The sequence below is a fragment of the Oncorhynchus mykiss genome, chromosome 6 (assembly GCF_013265735.2).
Source record: "Oncorhynchus mykiss isolate Arlee chromosome 6, USDA_OmykA_1.1, whole genome shotgun sequence".
Taxonomy (NCBI): domain Eukaryota; kingdom Metazoa; phylum Chordata; class Actinopteri; order Salmoniformes; family Salmonidae; genus Oncorhynchus; species Oncorhynchus mykiss.
Window position 1 is genome coordinate 11,418,751 of NC_048570.1, and position 23,358 is coordinate 11,442,108.

The 23,358-nt window shown below is 41.5% G+C and overlaps 1 protein-coding gene across 1 annotated transcript; it reads right to left on the reverse strand.

The window, feature by feature from the left end:
- Positions 1–1,028: 1,028 nt before the first annotated feature.
- Positions 1,029–21,560, reverse strand: pggt1b (protein geranylgeranyltransferase type I, beta subunit). The gene is made up of 9 exons (XM_021605235.2): positions 21,389–21,560; positions 19,893–20,011; positions 11,584–11,651; positions 11,027–11,178; positions 10,421–10,553; positions 9,266–9,311; positions 6,142–6,326; positions 5,302–5,410; positions 1,029–2,918 (listed from the first exon to the last, which is right to left on the reverse strand). Exons 1-9 carry the CDS (start codon positions 21,514–21,516, stop codon positions 2,770–2,772), a joined length of 1,089 nt encoding a protein of 362 aa, XP_021460910.1. The 5' UTR covers positions 21,517–21,560; the 3' UTR covers positions 1,029–2,769.
- Between the last annotated feature and the right edge of the window lie 1,798 nt (positions 21,561–23,358).

The following is a 23,358-nucleotide window of genomic DNA, read 5'->3' on the forward strand; positions in this document are numbered from 1 at the left end:
ACTGTACATCTCAGACGTGCGCTTGCCCGCGCAGTTTAGGCATCTGCAGCATCATCGGCGATGTCTCCAACTGAGCCCTTTGTATTTCTTCAGATATAACCCAAGCCTACTCACACAGCAATGAATAGAGTATGGCTATTTTTAAATTACAGAAAATAATCTCTTATGATGTTTGGGAATATAATTGATTACGAAATAAAACTACGGAATTCATTGGAGTCGAATGAAACAGTGCGTTCATGAATGCATGCTATGCCTATAAATATACTAGTTCAGCCTACATATGTTTCTAGACGATCTGAAAACATGCCTTTCTGCCTGATAGTTTATACGTTATTCTGTTATTTATTTAACAGTTTTTGCAACAACATACATTATAGGCTAGTTTATTCTGGTCTTCCCAGCATATCCCTTAAAATCAACATTATTTCGTTCTGTAACGAATACCACCTATTAAGACAACTGTTTTATGATAAATATGTGAATTCTATTGGATAGGTCGGTGGTTGAGAGGATTAAGTTGTGCGTAATTACTGGCGATGCCACTTGTTCCATGCATGGCGTCGTTGTCACCAGATGGCAGCTTCACGCGGATTTCACCTCATTGGACACGTGGTAGAAACACATAAGTGGGTGGGGTGGGTCTTTGAAGGCCCATGTCATACACCCAATGCCACCAGCAAACAATGTGGTCCATTCTGGAAGTAACCGTGCGCAACAAGGCCACATTATGAACCCTGCATGCCACTGGATTGAGCAAAGAATACGAAAAAAAACTGTCATTTATCTTTAACTACTAGATTTCACGGGGAAAACAGATGCTATTATGTAACCTAAGTAAAGTACTCCTAGGGCTAGTGATATGATTTATGTGATGTCACATGAAAGGTTGGAAGCTGTATACATTTTATAGCAGAAAAAGGTCAATATCCTCAATTAGATTTTAGACATAACTCTGACAATAATGACATTTAACTGTTCATTTTCACAGAAACATTAACAGGCTACTAACTCACACTGAACCAATGAAAAGTTAGGCATTTTTATTCATTTCACATAAATATGCACTGCCAAGCCAGTTTTAGCACATGTTTAGTTGATTTGACATGATAAAGACAATATGCTATTATTTATTTCACATATCAACATTGCATATCAAATCCTCCTATCTCACTGAAATAGCAACGATTAGATTTTGAGCACTTGCATGATAGAGATCACATTGATATTTATATATTATCTACACTCAATATTTCTATAAAGTATAGAAAAAATAAATTCAATTTCACTTACTTTCTATATAGTTGTTCATGTCAAGGCAAACATTCATGTGTATTTTGACTCAATAATACTCATCTGCAGTGACAGGCAAGTCCATACAGTTATTAAGGACCCTCCCAGGTTAGAGAGCCCACAGTCTGCTGTGTGAGGCACATTTCAGAGAAGGGAATTAAGTCTGAGGAACTTGGCAGCCTTGAGGAGCACAGCACACTGCCATAACCCGACAATATGTCTGGGGCCACCTACACCGGTTAATATATCTGGAGCCACCTACACAGGTTAACAAAATACAGATGCTAAAAACACACTGATCCTGGATAAATACAAGAGGCTTGATTGGTGTAGCGACCATGTTGGTTTTCGACGAGAACATTTTGACCAAAGAACACACAATTAGAGGCAAAAAGTCAGTAAAATGAATTCAAATGTTCTGAGATCTTTTGAGAATACAAACCTAGTGAATCAAGCACAGGGATGGGCAACTTTGATGGGGGTGGGGGTGGGGGGGAGGGTCCACAAATAATCTGAGCTCATCATGAAGGGCTGCAGTGGCTCGCGGGTCTGCATACATACTTCCATACCTCAACATGTAGTCAGAGCTGGCCCTAACCATTTGGGGGCCCTAAGTGAAATGTTGTTTCAAGCAAAACATCTTAGAGGCCCCCGTATTGACAGCAGAGATCATTTGTTTTAGAGTTACATTTTACTAAATTCTACACATTTTGCCATGGGGCGGAGATAAGACATAGCAATTTTCTAACACATTTCTTGCAATTCTACTCATTTGCCATAGAGTAGAGAAATATTAGCAGTTTTGAATATGATATCGGATTGAGAACGACTAAGAAAATCAACAGGGGTCCCACGGTCTATAATTTGACCAGGTTAGATAGTCTAGCCAGCTAATTTATCAAGCTTACAAATGTTAGCTGGCATGGGCTAATTCAGTGACCGTCAGTGACTGACAGAAGAGGAAAAACTTCTGATGCACAACCAAATGTAGAAATTTGACCTTGTGTATTCTACTATTCTAACCCTCAACATTAAGTTAAAACCCCAACTGAGTTCCACCGTTTTTTACTCAAAAATAATATTTTGGGAAATTGATCCGTGGGCTTAGAAACAAGGGTGCACATCGCCAGTTGCCCATCCCTGATCTAGCAGCTAGAAGTTCAGTCTTTTAAAGAACGTCTCAGAGGAAGGGAAGTCAACACATCACTCAAAAACAGCTAACACTGAATCTGGCTCATGTGACACTAAGCAGAATGAGCTCTCTCCCGGCCTGAGCGTCTACTCCGCCAGTTTGCTCTCAATTATTGATGGACCCGATCATTTATTTATTCACCTCTCCCAACCATTTCAGTGGGACTGTGTCCTTTGTGTACCCACTATCATTTCTATTGCTAAGGTAAGTTTGGGGGGGGCTGTGCATGGCTTAGGGGCTGTGGTAGTGCTTGGAGGCTGGGGCAGGGCACAGCGGTTTGGCCGTCAGGTGCAGGTGCCTCTCCACGTCCGGTGCAGATGCTGCAGATACTCAAAGGCCCTCTGGCTCACGTTTAGGGCGGGGTGAACTCGCCGCAGGTTGGCCTCTCCTATCAGAGACAGGCCACAGATCCCGAAGTAGGCGTGCAGTGGGTCTGGAACAGACGGGAGAGAGGAGGAAAGTAGGTCAGCCAAGTGACACGCCTCAGCACCTGCCACTTTAAAAGGCACTGTGGCCTTGGTTGCGTTCCAGGTCCATTTCATGTAGTTCCACATCACCGACTGCACAGTTGGACATCAGATTGCTATATCATATGATTTTTAAAACATGTATTTAACCTTTATTTAACTAGGCAAGTCAGTTAATAACAAATTCTTATTTACAATGACAGTCTACACCGGCCAAACCCAGATGACGCTGGGCCAATTGTGCACAGCCCTATGGGACCCCCAATCACAGCCTGGATTCGAACAAGGGTGTCTGCAGTGCCTTAGACAATCTGCGCCACTCGGGAGCCCAAATTATGTGGTTAGCAAGATATGTTAAACACCTATCCAGGCATTGTGACATATGGCAGGTGTCTGCAATGTAGTCAGCCTGGAACGTGGCCATGGGCTTTTAAATCACATAGAAAACCAGTTCCACACAGCACCTTTAACAACCTTACATTTGCCGTACATAAAATATCATGAAGTAAATAATAGAGATCATATAACATGCTACCAAAACGGCATACATCAACCAGTCACGATGGACTGACTACACGCTTATAAATAAAACAGATCTTGACATGATAATTAGCAGGTTGCCAATACATCTGGCTGTGTTCTCAATTTCACTGACCAAAAAAATTAACGCAGCATGTAGTGTTGCTCCCATGTTTCATGCGCTGAAATATAAGATCCCAGAAATTTTCCATATGCACAAAATGTTTATTTTGCTCACATTTTGTGCAGAAATTTGTTTACATCCGTTAATTAACATTTCTCCTTTGCCAATATAATCCATCCACCTGACAGGTGTGGCATATCAAGAAGCTGATTAAACAGCTGCACGTTGTGCTGGGGACAATAAATGGCCACTCTAAAATGTGCAGTTTCGTCACACAACACAATGCCTCAGAATTCTCAAGTTGGGATACTGACGGCAGGAATGTCTACCAGAGCTGTTGCCAGAGAATTTAACGTTAAATTTCTACACCATAAGCCGCCTCCAACATCGTTTTAGAGAATTTGGCAATACGTCCAACCGGCCTCACAACTGCAGACTACGTGTATGGCATTGTGTGGGCGAGTGATTTGCTGATGTCAACGTTGTGAACAGATTGCCCCATGGTGGCGGTGGGGTTATGGTATGGACAGGCATAAGCCACAGACAAAACACAAACGCATTTTATAGATGGCAATTTAAATGTACCAAAATACTGTGACGAGATCCAGATGCCCATTGTGTGACCAACAGATGCATATCTGAATTTCCAGTCATGTGAAATCCATAGATTAGGGCCTAATTACTTTATTTCAATTAACTGATTTCCTCATACGAACTGTAACTCAGTAAAATCAATGAAATTGTTGCATGTTGCGTTTATATTTTTTGTTTAGTATATGTCTTGAGTCAAACATCAACACTTTTCCATACTTTGTCTTTTGATAAGTCTTCTACTCTATAGAACTTCTAATGTGATTTTAAATAGTAATCCTACATTTATCAAGATTTCTCTTTTCTTAGGAACCTATGAATAGGTTGGTACACATTACCTGAGAGAAGAACAGTACATACAAAATTGACCTAAATTGCAGTCTTTGAGTAATAACAACAAATACAACAGTCAATGGATGTGTTGTTGTTGGACTGGCCCTTTAAGGGAGCATAAATAATGCACCATGATCCATCTCCCGTGGGACCCTACTAAAAGCCTTCCAGGCATTGTAAAATATACCATTATTGAATTATAATGAAAAGACAACAGCTTGGAAGCAGACATCCAAATCAATTAAAAGAGCCATTTCAACATGAATTATGACTCAAGGTCCCGTGGAAATGTTTTTAAAATAATTCATGTGTACTTCAATGATGACGAAGATTTTCTGTTTAGTGCTTCTGTGTACAATATCTTTTAACTGCATTTGGGACTTTAAAAACAAATTAACATACAAACTATGAAATACTACATACACACTGGTGGGACAAAATTATTTTAAAACAACTATTAGACTACACTGTATGCACTCACAATCATTTTGCGTAACAGTTTTGTCTTATTGTTCTCTACATTCTCCTTCTCCATGGCCTGAGAAGCAAACAGTTCCTGTTTTGTGAGGCCTGTTCCTCTGCTGTGTCCTGAGGGCTCGTTCTGGACAATCACCTCATCAATTAGACATCCCAGCCACCTGCGTGTTGGCTTACGGAGAGGTTTCCACTAACAAGGCCAACACTCCCTCCCACCCTCTCCACACCTGCGTGTTGGTTTACGGAGAGGTTTCCACTAACAAGGCCAACACTCCCTCCCACCCTCTCCACACCTGTAACCTTACCTGGGTGACTGTCTGGCCACTTAGCGAAGCCGCCCACCAAACGGTCCTGAGTGGACAAGATGTAGTTCCGGTTCTTCTCGAAATTAGTATACTGAAAGACGTCTAGGAGCTGAGAATGGGATAGGTTAGATTTAGGATTATAAGGGTCAAGTGTAGACACAACAAAGTGTGTGAAGGACTGCAATTCTGCTGGGTTTATCACGCTAAACAGTTTCCTGTGTGTATCAAGAATTGTCAACCACCCAAAGGACATTCAGCCAAATTGACAACTGTGGGAAGCATTGGAGTCCATATGGGCCGGCATCCCCATGGAACGCTTGACACCTTGTAGAATCAATGCGCCGACAAATTGAGGCTGTTCTGGGGGTGGGGGGAGGGGTGCAACTCAATGTTTTGTACACTCACTGTATGTATCCAGAGCCCATTTCTCAAGACTCAGGTCTATTCCTGACCATCTCCTGTTCCACTGTTCCATAAACATTGCACAGTGACAGTTGGCTAAACACGCCATCACTGACACTTTAGTGAGAGCTCCCAGACCGTATGCTAATGCCACCCAGTCCCATTGGATGCATGGCATGCACCTTTCTTGTTATTTATGACATTATGAACAACACCGTTATTGGGGGCGGACCATCCGTAACAGCACCGGCACACATTGAACTGCATCACTCCAAAAAGGTTTTTAACATAAGGGGAGTATGGGCTGCTACATGTACATCACAGCATACTACCAACATATTTTATTAATGGACTGGACGCTTCGATAATAGAGCAACGTTAATGGACTGTAATGGTACGCTGGCATGTCTGCGGAGGTTCCAGCATAGTTCCTGTTACCTCCAGTGTGGCGCCCACCCAGAAGGAGTAGCACGTGTCGACGGGCTTGTTGGGGCGGCCTTGGAAGCCGTTCTGCTGTCTCATCATGCACCAGCGACGTATCCTGTTCAGCTCGCGCTGGCTGAACATCTCCTCTAATTTACCCATCAGACTCAGGGCTGCGACGGCACAGAACGTGGACCCACCTGGCAGACAGAATGCTTAATGACAGGGTTTATAAGCCACCGGCACAGCGCCACTATCCATCACCCGTTTCAACTGTCACAACATCAGCATCAGAACCTTCTTATCACTTCCCAACTGCAGAGCTGTAATTGTGGGGGGAGATGCAGAGGCCCGGGGAACAGCTCTGTGTGGAGGCCATTAACAATGAGGGAGGACCTTGCACTCTGCAGATAGTTAAGAGGAATGTGTGTACCTACCTATTTGAGATAATACGAATAATCAAGACGTTTCCCCCATAAAAATTGTATAGTTTGCATCCAGGGTTGAATAAAATGCTATAATTTCCACTTTTTTAAAGTTTTTATTACTTTAAGTTGAACTGATAGAAATGCTTTGTGTAACGTGCCATGGTTTCATTACGCAGATCTCTCCCAGCAGTAGCTTAGCTAAGCCTGAGGGTTTCCCTGGAATAATAGGGTTTCATTGTCAGGAATTCGTTTTGGTATTATTTTCACAAGCATGTGGTAAAATGTCAAAACTCTTAGTACAAAACTCCAAACATATCATTAAAAAAATGTTTTATCCCCCCCTCCCCCAAAACTTTTTAAGCACATTTTCAATTGACTAAGTACAACACACAAAATCACACAGTCATTTTTTCATCAAACCTAATCAGTGTTTCATATAGAAATACCTTTCATGTTAAGTAACTGCCTTTCACAATGCGATGTTCACAATGGCGTGGCCATGTGCTGACCAACCAGCAGGAGTGGGCAGTGGTGGAAATGGTGAGGGCCAGAAATGACATACGCTGTCTGAAATAAAACACATCTTTGAGGAGAACGATGACACCTTTGCCAATGTGGCATCCATCAGCCTACCAACAAATCGCCCACCTTTTGAAGAGGTACCAGGTATCTATGAAAGACATTTACCTGGTGCCTTTTGAGAGAAACAACGACCGGGTGAAACAGCTGCGGGCCGAGTATGTTCAGGTACAGCACTATATACTGTATTACTGTTACTATTAATGCACATGCTACTTCACAATATCATTCTGGAACTATACTGTAAATTTAACTAACCAAAATATAATTTTAGAGGGTGATGGTGCTTAATGCTGCTGTGAATCATGAATCACAAGTATATCTTTGTTGATGAAGCGGGATTCAACCTGGCCAAATAACGGCTTTGTGGGTCGGAACCTCATCGACCAACGGGCGACCGTCCAAGTGCCTGGACAACGTGGGGGAAACATTTCCATGAGCGCAGCTATCTCAGAAGATGGTGTGGTAGGACATGATGTGGTAGGACGTCATCGTGTGGGACAATGTCAGGTTCCAGCCAGCAGAGGTGAGGTTCAGGCATGGTTTCGGGCCCATCCATGATTCGTGACCCTATATTTTCAGTCAATAATGTAAGTGTATTGCCTCATGTGAAAACTGTAATCTGTAATTTACAGTACTGTAGCATATTCATTTTACCCACTTTTTCTCCACAATTTCGGGATTACGATCTTGTGTCATCGCTGCAACTCCCCAACGGGTTCGGGTTCGGCGAAGGTTGAGTCATGCGTCCTTCGAAAAATGATCTGCCAAGCCACGCTTTTTAACACCAGTTTGTTTAACCCGGAAGACAGCCGCACCGCCACAAGGAGTCGCAAGAGCGCGATGCGCCAAGTAAAGCCTTCCAGCCAAACCCTCCCCTAACTCAGATGATGCTGGGCCAATTGTGCTCTATGGGACTCCCGGTCACGGCCGGTTATGACAACACTACGAGGCAGTGCCTTAGACTGCTGCGCCACTCGGGAAGCCTAACTTCAGCACTTCTAAGGGCGATTTGAAACACGTATCTTAAATTGTTTGCTACCGGATTAACTAGTAGTTAAAACGACTACGTCAAAATGATACACTACATGATCAAAAGTATGTGGACACCTGCTCGTCGAACATCTCATTCCAAAATCACAGGCATTAATATCAGAAGCTGGTCCCGCCTTTGCTGCTATAACAGCCTCCACACTTCTGGGAAGGCTTTCCATTAGATGTTGAAACACTTCTTTCCATTCAGCCACAAGAGCATTAGTGAGGTCGGGCACTGATGTTGGGCGATAAGGCCTGGCTCGCAGACCGCGTTCTAATTCTTCCCAAAGGTGTTTGATGGTATTGAGACAGGGCTCTGTGCAGGCTAGTCAAGTTCTTCAACACCGATCTCAACAAACCATTTCAGTATGGACCTCACTTTGTGCACGGGGGCATTGTCATGCTGAAACAGGAAAGGGCCTTCCCCAAACTGTTGCCACAAAGCTTGTGTGGCCTACCACTTTGTGGCTGAGCCGTTGTTGCTCCTAGACGTTTCCAGTTCACAATAACAGCACTCACAGTTGACCAGGGCAGCTGTAGCAGGACAGAAATTTGACCACCTGACCTGTTGGAAAGGTGGCATCCTATGACGGTGCCATGTTGAAAGTCTGATCTCTTCAGTAAGGCCATTCGACTGCCAATGTTTGTCTATGGAGATTGCATGGCTGTGTGCTCGATGTAATACACCTGTCAGCAACGGGTGTGGCCGAAATAGCCAAATTGAAAGGGTTGTTCACATACTTTTGTATATATAGTGTATTATTTTGTTGCGTTTTGGTGATTAAACCAATGTTCTCATTACATTTCACAATCAACTAACATTTTGAATCAATGGTTGTGTGGTTTTACAATCCAAATGAATGCACCATGACAGGTTTTGAATGAAAGACTGGCTGTGTTACAAGTTGTGTGACCAGTTTTGGAGTTTTGTATTAAGAGTTGTGAAAATGTACCACATACTTGGGAAAAATAGTACCAAAGCGATAAACATTTTTTTTTAAAAAGGACATTTGTTCTAATATGGTTTTGGACTAATGGCTAATCCCTTTCTAGAACCATAATATCCATCAATCTCCAGTGCTGCATGTCATACTCACCATGCGATTCCAATCCAGCCCCTTGGCCAATGCCATTGTCATATGACTAAAGAAGCAAAAACAACATTCTATTAGACAAACATAGCACCAAAGACCATGTGAGGGATGGATAGCCATCACTGAAACCATGTAATAACTTTCAGATCAAGTGTGGTGTGACAGATGTGATCTATGATGTAAGGAGAGATCAGGAAACAAGCTGCTCAATTAACCACGTGGAGCAATCCATGTCAACAGTGCTGCTTGCATACCGTACGAAACCACACTTCATACACACACTTGATGAGACAGACCAGCTTTGGGGACAATAACAATGAGGAAGTAACAATTTTGAAGGTAGTGAGGTTTACTGGAGCTCCATGCCCCAGGAGATAAAATCCAACCAAATTTGAATGAGTAAGAGGATTAGAGTGCAGTAAAGGCCTTTCCTCCCGTGGGATCATATCCTCTATTTATAGGCATCTGAGAATAACCCCGGAGTCCTCTTAAAAACCAGCCAACATCATGGTCCAAACAACACACACACACCACAGCTCAGTGTTATCCACTACAGCCACCTAAACAGGAATACCGCTGCCTGCCCTGTGGACTGTAGACTGGATTATATCATCTTCTGTTGGATTACATAGGAACAAAGGGGGGAAATCACAGGGGAGGTCACAGGGGAGACCATCACTATCATTATACCGAGCAGGATCCAGTAGTGCCTGCTCTCCTAACCCCCGTCTGGCCAGCCCCCTGTAACTTGCAGAGGGGAGAATGAAGACAGGATGGTAACAAAACCCACAGACATTTTGTTTTGGGGTGAATTCTGTGTGAACTGTTTCTCTCTGAAGTCGTGGACTGTAGAGAGGGTTGTTAAAGTCAGGCTGTTAACAGGGGAGGGCCCTTTGATTCCAATGCACCTTCAAGATGAGCTGTTTGACCTAGACCTACCTCTCTGACATGTTGTCTATGATACGAGAAATAAACACTGTGTTAAACCAATGTCGGTTTAAAACAGTTTTACAATCTAGCAAGTAGATTTGAGTATTTGAGAGTACATTTAGTAGGAAGAGGTCAGCGGTTGAGGATTGAACCCTTCTAGAGAATACTGACAAGGCTCAGGGCCACAGGACGCTTGATGACAGAGACTAAGTGAAACAGCTGACTTACCATACTTCCCCTGATGTAGTCGATGGCCTTCTTGATGTCCATGCCTGACCAGTCATCGAGCATGTAGCAGATGCATGCTGCGCAGTACACAAACCTCATGTCATTTTCACTTCCCTCTGGGACCGCATAGAAACTGGAATCAGACATCACGGCAGATGTTAAATCGATTTTTTTTTTTTTCTACTAGTAAGGATGAGGTGTGATGTGTCAAAGTGTTTTACTGGTTAAATCCTCTCAGAACAATACTTTCAAACAAGACGCGTGATCTGTCTCACACAGTGGTCGCCCAATTTGACATGGTTAAACAGGGTCTCCTTTCAGATAAAGCACAAAGACCTATAAAGTACCAAAAACTCACAGAAGAATACTTGTCCAAGAACAACAGAAATGTGTTCTTGGACAAGAAACAGAAATGTGTCATTATGCTCACAACCGAACACCCACCCCTCATTGGGTTGGAAGCATTGGATCAGGCACAGTGCCCCTGGAGCAATTGTGTATGTTAAGGGACTTGCTCAAGGCACTACCAGGAAGAAAGAAAAAGAAAAACAGTAACTCATTGTTAGTAGATATGGTAAAGACAGAGGAGAGTGACTGGGTGTTTACCTTCCGTCCTCCAGCTGCAGGGCTTTCAGGCCCATCAGACAGGCCTCCTTATTGACACGACTCAGGTCGTCCCCCAGTAGGACCAGGCAGGCCAGGCCAGTGTACGTCATGGCCACATGGCCACTGTCATACGGGTGGGATACTCCTGGGCCCTGGGGAGGCAAATTGATTGAATCAGCTAGCTTATATAGGCTGTGTTACACAGACAGCCCAATTCAGAATTTCTTTCAGTTTTTGGACCAATCAGATCAGCACTAATGTCAATCATTGGGCAAAATACCAGATTGGGGTGCCTGTGTCAACACAGCCAAAGACATTTAAAGGGAAGCATGCTAGCTGATCCCGAAGACTTCCAGTCATTGCACTAACACTAGTTAGAATTGGCTCATGAAACTACCTCTAACTTCCTTCATACTGTACGCATAAATGGTATCCACAAATTCATCTGACTCTAGGGAAGTAGATAAAGGGCTATATTGCAAAACATTTCAAACTATCCCTTTAATGGCAACCACTTAATCAATACGTTGAACAAGGATGTGTTTCAGGATCAATACCTTGGAGGTGCTGTATGGAACTCCAATGTGTGATGACCCTCGAAACCCACAACGTCCTAAATTGGATTCTGGGGGGAGGCACACAAAATATTTGAATTGGATTTTGTTGTATGAGAAACAATGGTAATGCCAGACGACATAAACATGGAAAGATCACCCGATTAACTCCTTAATCATACTGCAGATTAACTATGGCCCTGTTTACACTTAACATCTTGCTTTTGAAATTATATGAGCAAAAAAATATTATTTTATACGATACGACAAGCCAGACAAAATTAAACAGGCCTATTTATATAATGAATATGAATTTGGAGGGCAGAAATGATTAAATATTAAAGCATTAGAATTCTCACTAAAGGCGTATACTTTAATCCAAACTGATATTCTAGCAGATTAGTAAGAAAGTCTCACCCCATGTTCAAGATGAGCTTTTTTCCCTTTATTCAGATTACAACCTATCACTTTCAGATATTTGAAAATGAAATCTCCAGAATATCGCTATTTTTAAAACAAACCATAGAAAGTTGGATGCAATTTCAGTTTAATCCACCAACAAAGAGTATGGTTAAACTCAAATATACTAATTGATAAAAAATATATATATATTAGTATTTATTTATATTTTAAATGGTATAATCTATGTAAATTATATCATAAATAGGACTGGTGAAGTTGTCATACAGGCAGCTAACGAAAAATATATGGAAATGTCTGCTCTACTCAAAATTACAACCAACTAACTGCAGGATTACCACAAAAATGGAAGAGGCAAGTGGAAGGGGGAGAAAGTAAGGAACTTGTCTGTCGGCCCTGCATTAAAGACCAAATTGGTTAAAGCAAATTGGGATAAATAATAAAGTATACCAGTTTCATTTAAGGACCAAAAAAGTGACAGATGTGCCATATAGACTGAAAAATAGCTGGGAAAAGATTTGATGTACCGATTCCATGGCACATTTGTTTTAACTGATAAACAAAACGATGCTCGATTCAAAACTTTGAGTTTTTCCAATTTAAAATGATTATTCAAAATTCTTGCAACCAATAGAATGTTATATATATGGGGGATACAACTATCCCAGATCTGCAGGTTTTGCTGCAAAGAGACAGATTCATTAGATCATTTGTTTTGGTACTGTCCCTATGCAGCTTGTTTGTGGATGCAGGTTCACAAATGGCTGAAGAATTGCAACATTTACCTGGAGCTAACTCTGCAAATGGCACTGCTGGGTGATTTTTAAAAAACATATTGATCAATAATATAACACTTTTAGCAAAAATGTGTCTCTGTTGGAACTATGAGAATAGACATGTTCAGAACTTTTGTGAAACATCACAGCACAGTTGAAAAATATATGGCAGATATTCAGAGATAGATGGGAGGGGTTTAGCTGAAGGATGGGACCTCAAAAACAAACAAAAGATTACTATTGTAAAAAATACTGTCAATATTCTATTTCTTTACAATCTTCTACAGTGTAGAATAATAGTGAAGACATCAAAACTATGAAATAACACATATGGAATCATGTAGTAACCAAAAAAAGTGTTTAACAAATCAAAATATATGTTATATTCTTTAAAGGAGCCACCCTTTGCCTTGATGACAGCTTTGCACACTCTTGGCATTCTCTCAACCAGCTTCATGAGTAGTCACCTTGAATAAATTTCAATTAGCAGGTGTTCCTTGTTAAAAGTTCATTTGAGGAATTTATTTCCTTCTTATTGAGCCAATCAGTTGTGTAGTGACAAGGTAGGGGAGGTATACAGAAGATAGCCCTACTTGGTAAAATATCAAGTCCATATTATGGCAAGAACAGCTCAAATAAGCATAGAGAAACGACAGTCCATCATTACTTTAAGACATGAAGGTCAGTCAATACAGAACATTTCAAGAACATTGAAAGTTTCTTCAAGAGCAGTCGTAAAAACCATCAAGGGATGAAACTAGCTCTCATGAGGACCGCCACAGGAAAGGAAGACCCAGAATTACCTCTACTGCAGAGAATAAATTCATTAGAATAAACTCCACCTCAGATTGCAGCCAAAAGAAATGATTCAGAGTTCAAGTAACAGACACATCTCAACATCAACTGTTCAGAGGGGACTGTGTGAATCAGGCCTTCATGATCAAATTGCTGCAAAGAAACCACTACTAAAAGACACCAATAATAAGAAGAGACTTGCTTGGGCCAAGAAACACAAGCAATGGACATTAGACCGGTGGAAATACAGTGCCTTGCGAAAGTATTCGGCCCCCTTGAACTTTGTGACCTTTTGCCACATTTCAGGCTCCAAACATAAAGATATAAAACTGTATTTTTTTGTGAAGAATCAACAACAAGTGGGACACAATCATGAAGTGGAACGACATTTATTGGATATTTCAAACTTTTTTAACAAATCAAAAACTGAAAAATTGGGCGTGCAAAATTATTCAGCCCCCTTAAGTTAATACTTTGTAGCGCCACCTTTTGCTGCGATTACAGCTGTAAGTCGCTTGGGGTATGTCTATCAGTTTTGCACATCGAGAGACTGAAAATTTTTCCCATTCCTCCTTGCAAAACAGCTCGAGCTCAGTGAGGTTGGATGGAGAGCATTTGTGAACAGCAGTTTTCAGTTCTTTCCACAGATTCTCAATTGGATTCAGGTCTGGACTTTGACTTGGCCATTCTAACACCTGGATATGTTTATTTTTGAACCATTCCATTGTAGATTTTGCTTTATGTTTTGGATCATTGTCTTGTTGGAAGACAAATCTCCGTCCCAGTCTCAGGTCTTTTGCAGACTCCATCAGGTTTTCTTCCAGAATGGTCCTGTATTTGGCTCCATCCATCTTCCCATCAATTTTAACCATCTTCCCTGCTGAAGAAAAGCAGGCCCAAACCATGATGCTGCCACCACCATGTTTGACAGTGGGGATGGTGTGTTCAGGGTGTTGCTTTTACGCCAAACATAACGTTTTGCATTGTTGCCAAAAAGTTCAATTTTGGTTTCATCTGACCAGAGCACCTTCTTCCACATGTTTGGTGTGTCTCCCAGGTGGCTTGTGGCAAACTTTAAACAACACTTTTTATGGATATCTTTAAGAAATGGCTTTCTTCTTGCCACTCTTCCATAAAGGCCAGATTTGTGCAATATACGACTGATTGTTGTCCTATGGACAGAGTCTCCCACCTCAGCTGTAGATCTCTGCAGTTCATCCAGAGTGATCATGGGCCTCTTGGCTGCATCTCTGATCAGTCTTCTCCTTGTATGAGCTGAAAGTTTAGAGGGACGGCCAGGTCTTGGTAGATTTGCAGTGGTCTGATACTCCTTCCATTTCAATATTATCGCTTGCACAGTGCTCCTTGGGATGTTTAAAGCTTGGGAAATCTTTTTGTATCCAAATCCGGCTTTAAACTTCTTCACAACAGTATCTCGGACCTGCCTGGTGTGTTCCTTGTTCTTCATGATGCTCTCTGCGCTTTTAACGGACTTCTGAGACTATCACAGTGCAGGTGCATTTATACAGAGACTTGATTACACACAGGTGGATTGTATTTATCATCATTAGTCATTTAGGTCAACATTGGATCATTCAGAGATCCTCACTGAACTTCTGGAGAGAGTTTGCTGCACTGAAAGTAAAGGGGCTGAATAATTTTGCACGCCCAATTTTTCAGTTTTTGATTTGTTAAAAAAGTTTGAAATATCCAATAAATGTCGTTCCACTTCATGATTGTGTCCCACTTGTTGTTGATTCTTCACAAAAAAATACAGTTTTATATCTTTATGTTTGAAGCCTGAAATGTGGCAAAAGGTCGCTAAGTTCAAGGGGGCCTAATTCTTTCGCAAGGCACTGTATGTCCTTTAGTCTGACGAGTCCAAATTTGAGATTTTTGTTTCCAACGGTCGTGTCTTTGTAAGAGCCAGAGAAGGTGAACGGATGATCTCTGCATATGTGGTTCCCACCGTGAAGCATGGAGGAGGTGTGGTGGTGCTTTGCTGGTGACACTGTCAGTGATTTATTTAGAATTCCAGTGGGACTATAATTTGTTTTCAACAGGACAATGACCCAACACACCTCCAGTCTGTGTAAGGACTATTTGATCAAGAAGGAGAGTGATGGAGTGCTGCATCAGATGACCTGGTCTCCACAATCACCCGACCTCAACTCAATTGAGATAGTTTGGGATGAGTTGGAACGTAGAGTGAAGGAAAAGCAGCCAAAATGTGCTCAGAATGTGGGAACTCCTTCAAGACCGTTGGAAAAGCATTCCTCATGAAGCAGGTTGAGAGAATGCCAAGAGTGTACAAAGATGTCATCAAGGCAAATATAAAATATATTTTGATTTGTCACTTTTTTGGTTACTACATGCTTCGATGTGTTATTTCATAGTTTTGATGTCTTCACTATTATTCTACAATGTAGAAAATAAGAAAAACCTGAAATTAGTAGGTGTGTCGACATTTGACTGGTACTGTGTGTGTACACACACACAAAAATATATGGGGGGGGATGGGATTGGAAATGATGCAGACAATTGCATTCATGGAAGCCACCATCTACAGTGGGGCAAAAAAGTATTTAGTCAGCCACCAATTGTGCATGTTCTCCCACTTAAAAAGATGAGAGGCCTGTAATTTTCATCATAGGTACACTTAAACTATGACAGACAAAATGAGGAGAAAAAAATCCAGAAAATTACACTGTAGGATTTTTAATGAATTTATTTGTTAAATATGGTGGAAAATAAGTATTTGGTCACCTACAAACAAGCAAGATTTCTGGCTCTCACAGACCTGTAACTTCTTCTTTAAGAGGCTCCTCTGTCCTCCACTCATTACCTGTATTAATGGCACCTGTTTGAACTTGTTACCAGTATAAAAGGCACCTGTCCACAACCTCAAACAGTCACACTCCAAACTCCACTATGGCCAAGACCAAAGAGCTGTCAAAGGACACCAGAAACAAAATTGTAGACCTGCACCAGGCTGGGAAGACTGAATCTGCAATAGGTAAGCAGCTTGGTTTGAAGAAATCAACTGTGGGAGCAATTATTAGGAAATGGAAGACATACAAGACCACTGATAATCTCCCTTGATCTGGGGCTCCATGCAAGATCTCACCCTGTGGGGTCAAAATGATCACAAGAACGGTGAGCAAAAATCCCAGAACCACACGGGGGGACCTAGTGAATGACCTGCAGAGAGCTGGGACCAAAGTAACAAAGCCTACCATCAGTAACACACTACGCAGCCAGGGACTCAAATCCTACAGTGCCAGACGTGTCCCACTGCTTAAGATAGTACATGTCCAGGCCCGTCTGAAGTTTGCTAGAGAGCATTTGGATGATCCAGAAGAAGATTGGGAGAATGTCATATGGTCAGATGAAACCAAAATTGAACTTTTTGGTAAAAACTCGAGTTGCATCCAAAGAACACCATACCTACTGTGAAGCATGGGGGTGGAAACATCATGCTTTGGGGCTGTTTTTCTGCAAAGGGACCAGGACGACTGATCCGTGTAAAGGAAAGAATGAATGGGGCCATGTATCGTGAGATTTTGAGTGAAAACCTCCTTCCATCAGCAAGGGCATTGAGGATGAAACGTGGCTGGGTCTTTCAGCATGACAATGATCCCAAACACACCGCCCGGGCAACGAAGGAGTGTGTTCGTAAGAAGCATTTCAAGGTCCTGGAGTGGCCTAGTCAGTCTCCAGATCTCAACCCCATAGAAAATCTTTGGAGGGAGTTGAAAGTCCGTGTTGCCCAGCAACAGCCCCAAAACATCACTGCTCTAGAGGAGATCTGCATGGAGGAATGGGCCAAAACCTTGTGAAGACTTACAGAAAACGTTTGACCTCTTATTGCCAACAAAGGGTATATAACAAAGTATTGAGAAACTTTTGTTATTGTCCAAATACTTATTTTCCAGCATAATTTGCAAATAAATTCATTAAAAATCCTACAATGTGATTTTCTGGATTTTTTTTTCTCATTGTGTCTGTCATAGTTGAAGTGTATCTATGATGAAAAGTACAGGCCTCATCTTTTTAAGTGGGAGAACTTGCACAATTGGTGTCTGACTAAATACTTTTTTGCCCCACTGTATCTGCAATATTAAAGCTGATCTACCAGCTAAAAAAAATAAAAACCTTTAATAATAATAATAATAATAAATTAAATTTAAGGAAATGAATGCATAAATAGATTCTGTGTGTACTGTTCTAAAATCAGATCCCATATTCATAAAGCGATCCTAGATCAGCACTCCTACTCTGATACTATTTTATAACACTCCATAAACACAAGTCATTGTCTGTTGCTGCAGGGCAACTCAACTAGGCGCAATGCTGCCATCTAGCGGGTAGCTAGCTATAAGGTCAGCTTTATAAAGGAGAGATGTAATTCTCTGAATATTAGCAGGCCAGACAAGTAACATATGTTTGTAGCTTTCTGTGTCCAATGGACAAATAAGTTCTTAATAATGGAACACTGGTCACTTTAATAATGTTTACATACAGCTTTACTCATCTCATATGCATATACTGTATTATATTCTACTCTATTTTAGTCAATGCCACTCCAACATTGCTTGTTGTAATATAAATGTATTTATTAATTACATTATTTTACTTTTAGACGTGTGTGTATTGTTGTGAATTGTTAGATATTACTGCACTGTTGGAGCTAGAAACACAAGCATTTCAATACACCTGCAATAACATCTGCTAAATATGTGTATGTGACCAATAAGATTTGATTTGCGTTCAGCGCCTGAATAATTTAAAAAGTGAGCACTGAGCAGATGGTCAGAGTTGGCCCATCATCCAGAGGAGTGAGCTCTTTAAAATATGCAAACTACAGGATGTTGGGTGGGGCAAGTGACAAAGTATGGCTGCTGGCCAAATACATGCCTCGCAAACTCTAGTACATATGAGCACTTCTACAACCTATGTAAATGCCTGACACATTTTTTAAAATTGAACTAGGCAAGTCAGTTAAGAACAAATTCTTATTTACAATGACGGCCTACCAAAAGGCCTCCTGCGGGGACAGGGGCCTGGGATTAATAAATAAATAAATACAATATAAATATAGGACAAAACACACATCACAACAAGAGAGACACAACACTACATAAAGAGAGACCTAAGACAGCAAAACATGACAAAACAGCATTGTAGCAACACAACATGGTAGCAGCACAAAAACATGGTACAAAAATTATTGGGCACAGACAACAGCACAAAGGTCAAGAAGGTAGAGACAACAATACATCACACAAAGCAGCCACAACTGTCAGTAACAGTCACCATGATTAAGTCTTTGAATGAAGAGATTGAGATAAAACTGTCCCGTTTGAGTGTTTGTTGCAGCTCGTTCCAGTCGCTAGCTGCAGCAAACTGAAAAGACGAGTGACCCAGGGATGTGTGCGCTTTGGGGACCTTTAACAGAATGTGACTGGCAGAACGGGTGTTTATGTGGAGGATGAGGGCTGCAGAAGATATCCCAGATTGGGGGGGAGTGAGGCCGAAAAGGGTTTATAAAGAAGCATCAACCAGTGGGTCTTGCGTCAGGTTCACAGAGATGACCAGTTCACAGAGGAGTATAGAGTGCAGTGAATTGGTCCTATAAGGAGTATTGGTGGAAAATCTGATGGCCGAATGGGAAAGAACATCTAGCCGCTCGAGAGCACCCTTACCTGCCGAGCTATAAATTGTGTCTCCGTAATCTAGCATGGGTAGGATGGTCATCTAAATCAGGGTTAGTTTGACTTTACGATAGAGTTACAATAGAGGAAACCAAGTCTAGATTTAACTTTAGCCTACACCTTTGATATGTGCTGAGAGAAGGACAGTGCACCATCTAGCCATACTCCCAAGTACTTGTATGAGGTGACTACCTCAAACTCTAAACCCTCAGATGTAATAATAACACCTGTGGGAAGAGGGGTATTCTTCTTACCAAACCACATGACCTTTGTTTTGGAGGTGTTCAGAACAGAACTGTTATAGCTAAATGGCCCTAGAATTCACACTGATCGACTGTACTTGGCACAGTGTATTATGCACATAATCTAAGAGTAGAGAGCAAATAACCCCTAAACCAGAGAAGACTAGGCTAAATGGTTGCTTTTTAGTAGCCAACAGTTTACCAAGGGATACAAAAAAACTCAGTTGGTTTTAGCTGACTGTTAATTTCTCCCTTCTTCTGTTCCACCAAAATTAAGTGAATTACGTGTGCGTGCTTGGAAGCCTCCTGAAGGCCGTTGAAACATGAATGCCCAAAAACAATATAATCTACAACGCAGCACTTACGGTCTTCTGTAGGAATGACTTGTAGTGAGTAGACCCATTCAATCAAGCTGGGCTTGTCTATTACATTAAGAGAATCCAGGACATCAAGACCAGAGAGCGCAAAGAACACAATGGTCAACCTAGACAGGGAGGGACAAAGGTAAACAAACATTTATTCACCTAGTAATATTATACTATTAGAATTAGCCACAGCATATTTGAGGTAAGAACTGAAAACTAAATCATATGAGTGGTTACTTTACATGATGACAGCTGGATAGCCAACACCATGTGTTAGTTGGATAGCTAGAGGACTCCAAACAATCCAAGTGCACCACTTAGATAGCTAGTTTGTTTTTGAAAACCACTAATAAATAATGTGTGCTGTATTATGTATCTATGCTTTTAAATGACCAACTAAGCCTGGTCCCAGTCCAGACCTGTTTGTGTTGTTGGCATGACAATGACAGAATGAGTGACAGGGAGTTGGCATGATAGCAGAACTCCAGCTACAGCCACTAAGCTATGGCAGGTATGGCCACTAACTAGCAAGCTATATCTGAATGGTCAGTGCTAACATGGATCACTGAGACGTCCCTAACCCATTGAAGTTGACGTTTACAATGGTTAAGGTAAGGGTAAAAGGTTAGGGTAGCTGTGGAATGCTCAATTCAGTTATCATATTGAGGCAGAGTTTTAATAACTGGTTGCAGGATTTTCTACCAACAACAGAGTCACCACCAATCGTAACTGGCAGCAGATCCGTAGAAATTGTATGATAAATTGACACTCCAAATGGAAAATGTTGCCGACCCTGGTGTAGCCTGCAACTTTGGGATTGTAATGGCAGAATCTGCAACGGCCAGCAGTAGTAGGAGGATGTTTTTTTCCTTCTGGTTAGACTATTTTTATATCTGGCTCCGTCTTGAGTCATTATACGTTAATCAAATACAACCTATTGTTTGCTCATTGCTGTTGCTCCAAAATTGAATATAATGTTATCTCAACAAGGAAACAGTCGGTCGTATTTGATTTACGTTTATTAAAAACCTATGTATTTATATCCGTCTCGATATAAGAGAACGGAGTTGAGCGTTCCTCGGCTAGGGTAGAGGTTCGGGTTTAAGCCAGGGATGTCCCAAGGATCACGGATAGTAGTGGCCATAACTGAATCAAATCTAAAGTTGGCCAACTCTATGTGATAGTTACATTTTAGGCTGACTGGCTAACTATCTCGAGATAATAGGATGTCCATAAAACGTACCTAACGTTAGGTACCTAACGGTAGCAAGCTAATTCAGTTGGTTGCATTGCAAAAGGCACCAATGTTTAGTTGCAATTTTTATATTGAGTATGTTGTCTGAAAATGCTATAGCTAGCTAGCGTTAATTAACAAAAACACTTTTGGCCTGATGACAGCGGCACTGGCAGGCTCGTCTGTCACTCATTAGCATTCTGGCTAGCGAAGACGTTGTCAAATGAAAATAAGAGATAATTATTCATGCCAACATATGTACCTGCTTGTTTCTAATGATGAATATCTCTCTGGTAAAACTTGAAGACATCTTTGAAAGAATCGTACATGTCGATCTTTTAAAAAGTCAATTTGTTCAAATTCGGCAAGAGGGTTCTCTTCTTCCGCCATCTTTGAGTTTGAAACAACTTCCGCGTAAACAGGCTTTGCAACCTTCTTTGTTGCGGTTTAACGGCGGTTGGCATCCAACGTTTATGGTGCATTACCGCCACCAACTGGCCTGGGGCGAAAAAAGGAAACCGTACAGGCAAAAAATGGGGAGTTGGGACCTTATTCCACACAAACTGAAACGTAACAAATAAAAAATAAGTCCCACTTCTTAATAAACAAAATTCCATATCTCCCTTCTCAGGCTGTGGGGAATGAGAGGGTGGCACTCCATATAACTCCACCACTGAAAGATCTTTCAATCCCAGGAACCGTTCTAGTGCAGATCGCATTCTTGTTATAGCTCATTGCCGCAGACAAAATGACAGCAATCTTACTGGACTTCTTCTCCACTCCGGCAGCGCAATTAATCACCATTGCCAAAAACCCAAAGTCCACCTACTTAAAAATTAATATGTAACATATCCATATCCTTATAAGAGGCAAACTCTGCAGGCTGCAGTGAAGGCCTATCCAACACCGTGGAGTCTCCAGACAATTCGTTCCCTCAAATCTTTTGACAGCCTCTACATTGACAGCTTCTATCTCAAGGCCATCAGACTGTTAAATAGCCATCACTAGCACATTAGTGGCTGCTGCCCTATTCATAGACTTGAAATCACTGGCCACTTTAATAATTGGAACACTAGTCACTTTAATAATGTTTACATATTTTGCATTAGTCATCTCATTTGCATATACTGTATTTTGTCCTATTCTACTGTACCTTAGTCTATGCTCCTCTGACATTGCTCATCCAAATATTGATATATTCTTAAGTAAATTAAGTAAATTCTTAAGTAAATTTCACTTTAGATTGTGTGTATTGTTAGATATTACCTGTTAGATATTACTGCACTGCTGGAGCTAGAAACACAAGCATTTTGCTACACCTGCAATAACATCTGCTAAACACGTGTATGTGACAAATAAAATTGAATTTGATATGAAACGCTCTAGACAGCCCTGCCTCTGGCACCCGCATTCTCTTTCGCCTTCTTCGGGCATTTCAAAGATGTAGCTTCATGGTTCCCACCACAATTGCAACAATCCATACAACAATCTACTTTTCCACAAATCAAATCTAAGTTTATTTGTCACGTGCACTGAATACAACAGGTGTAGTAGACCTTACAGTGAAATGCTTACATACAGATTCTAACCAACAGTGCAAAAATTGTATTAGGTGAACAATAGGTAAGTAAAGAAATAAAAACAACAGTTAAAAGACAGTGGAAAATAACAGTAGCGAGGCTATATACAGGCACCGGTTAGTCAGGCTGATTGAGGTAGTATGTACATGTAGATATGGTTAAAGTGACTATGCATATATGATGAACAGAGAGTAGCAGTAGCGTAAAGAGGGGTTAGCGGGTGGTGGGTGGCGGGACACAATGCAGATATCCCGGTTAGCCAATGTGCGGGAGCACTGGTTGGTCGGGCCAATTGAGGTAGTATGTACATGAATGTATAGTTAAAGTGACTATGCATATTTGATAAACAGAGAGTAGCAGCAGCGTAAAAAAGGGTTTGGGGGGCGCACACAGTGTAAATAGTCCAGGTAGCTATTTGATTACCTGTTCAGGAGTCTTAAGGTTTGGGGGTAAAAACTGTTGTTGAGAAGCCTTTTTGTTCCAGATTTGGCAGTCTGGTACCGCTTGGTAGTAGAGAGACAGTCTATGACTGGGGTGGCTGAGGTCTTTGACCATTTTTAGGGCCTTCCTCTGAAACCGCCTGGTGTAGAGGTCCTGGATGGCAGGCAGCTTAGCCCCAGTGATGTACTGGGCCATTCGCACTACACTCGAG

Bases quoted from the DNA above. Each gene is read 5' to 3' on its own strand.
- pggt1b (XM_021605235.2), bottom strand. From the start codon at position 21,516: ATGGCGGAAGAAGAGAACCCTCTTGCCGAATTTGAACAAATTGACTTT. The intron at 11,179-11,583 runs GTATTGATCCTG...TTGCCTCCCCAG, and splicing joins TTCCATACAGCACCTCCAAG to GGCCCAGGAGTATCCCACCC. The intron at 5,411-6,141 runs GTAACAGGAACT...TCCCATTCTCAG, and splicing joins GGGTGGGCGCCACACTGGAG to CTCCTAGACGTCTTTCAGTA.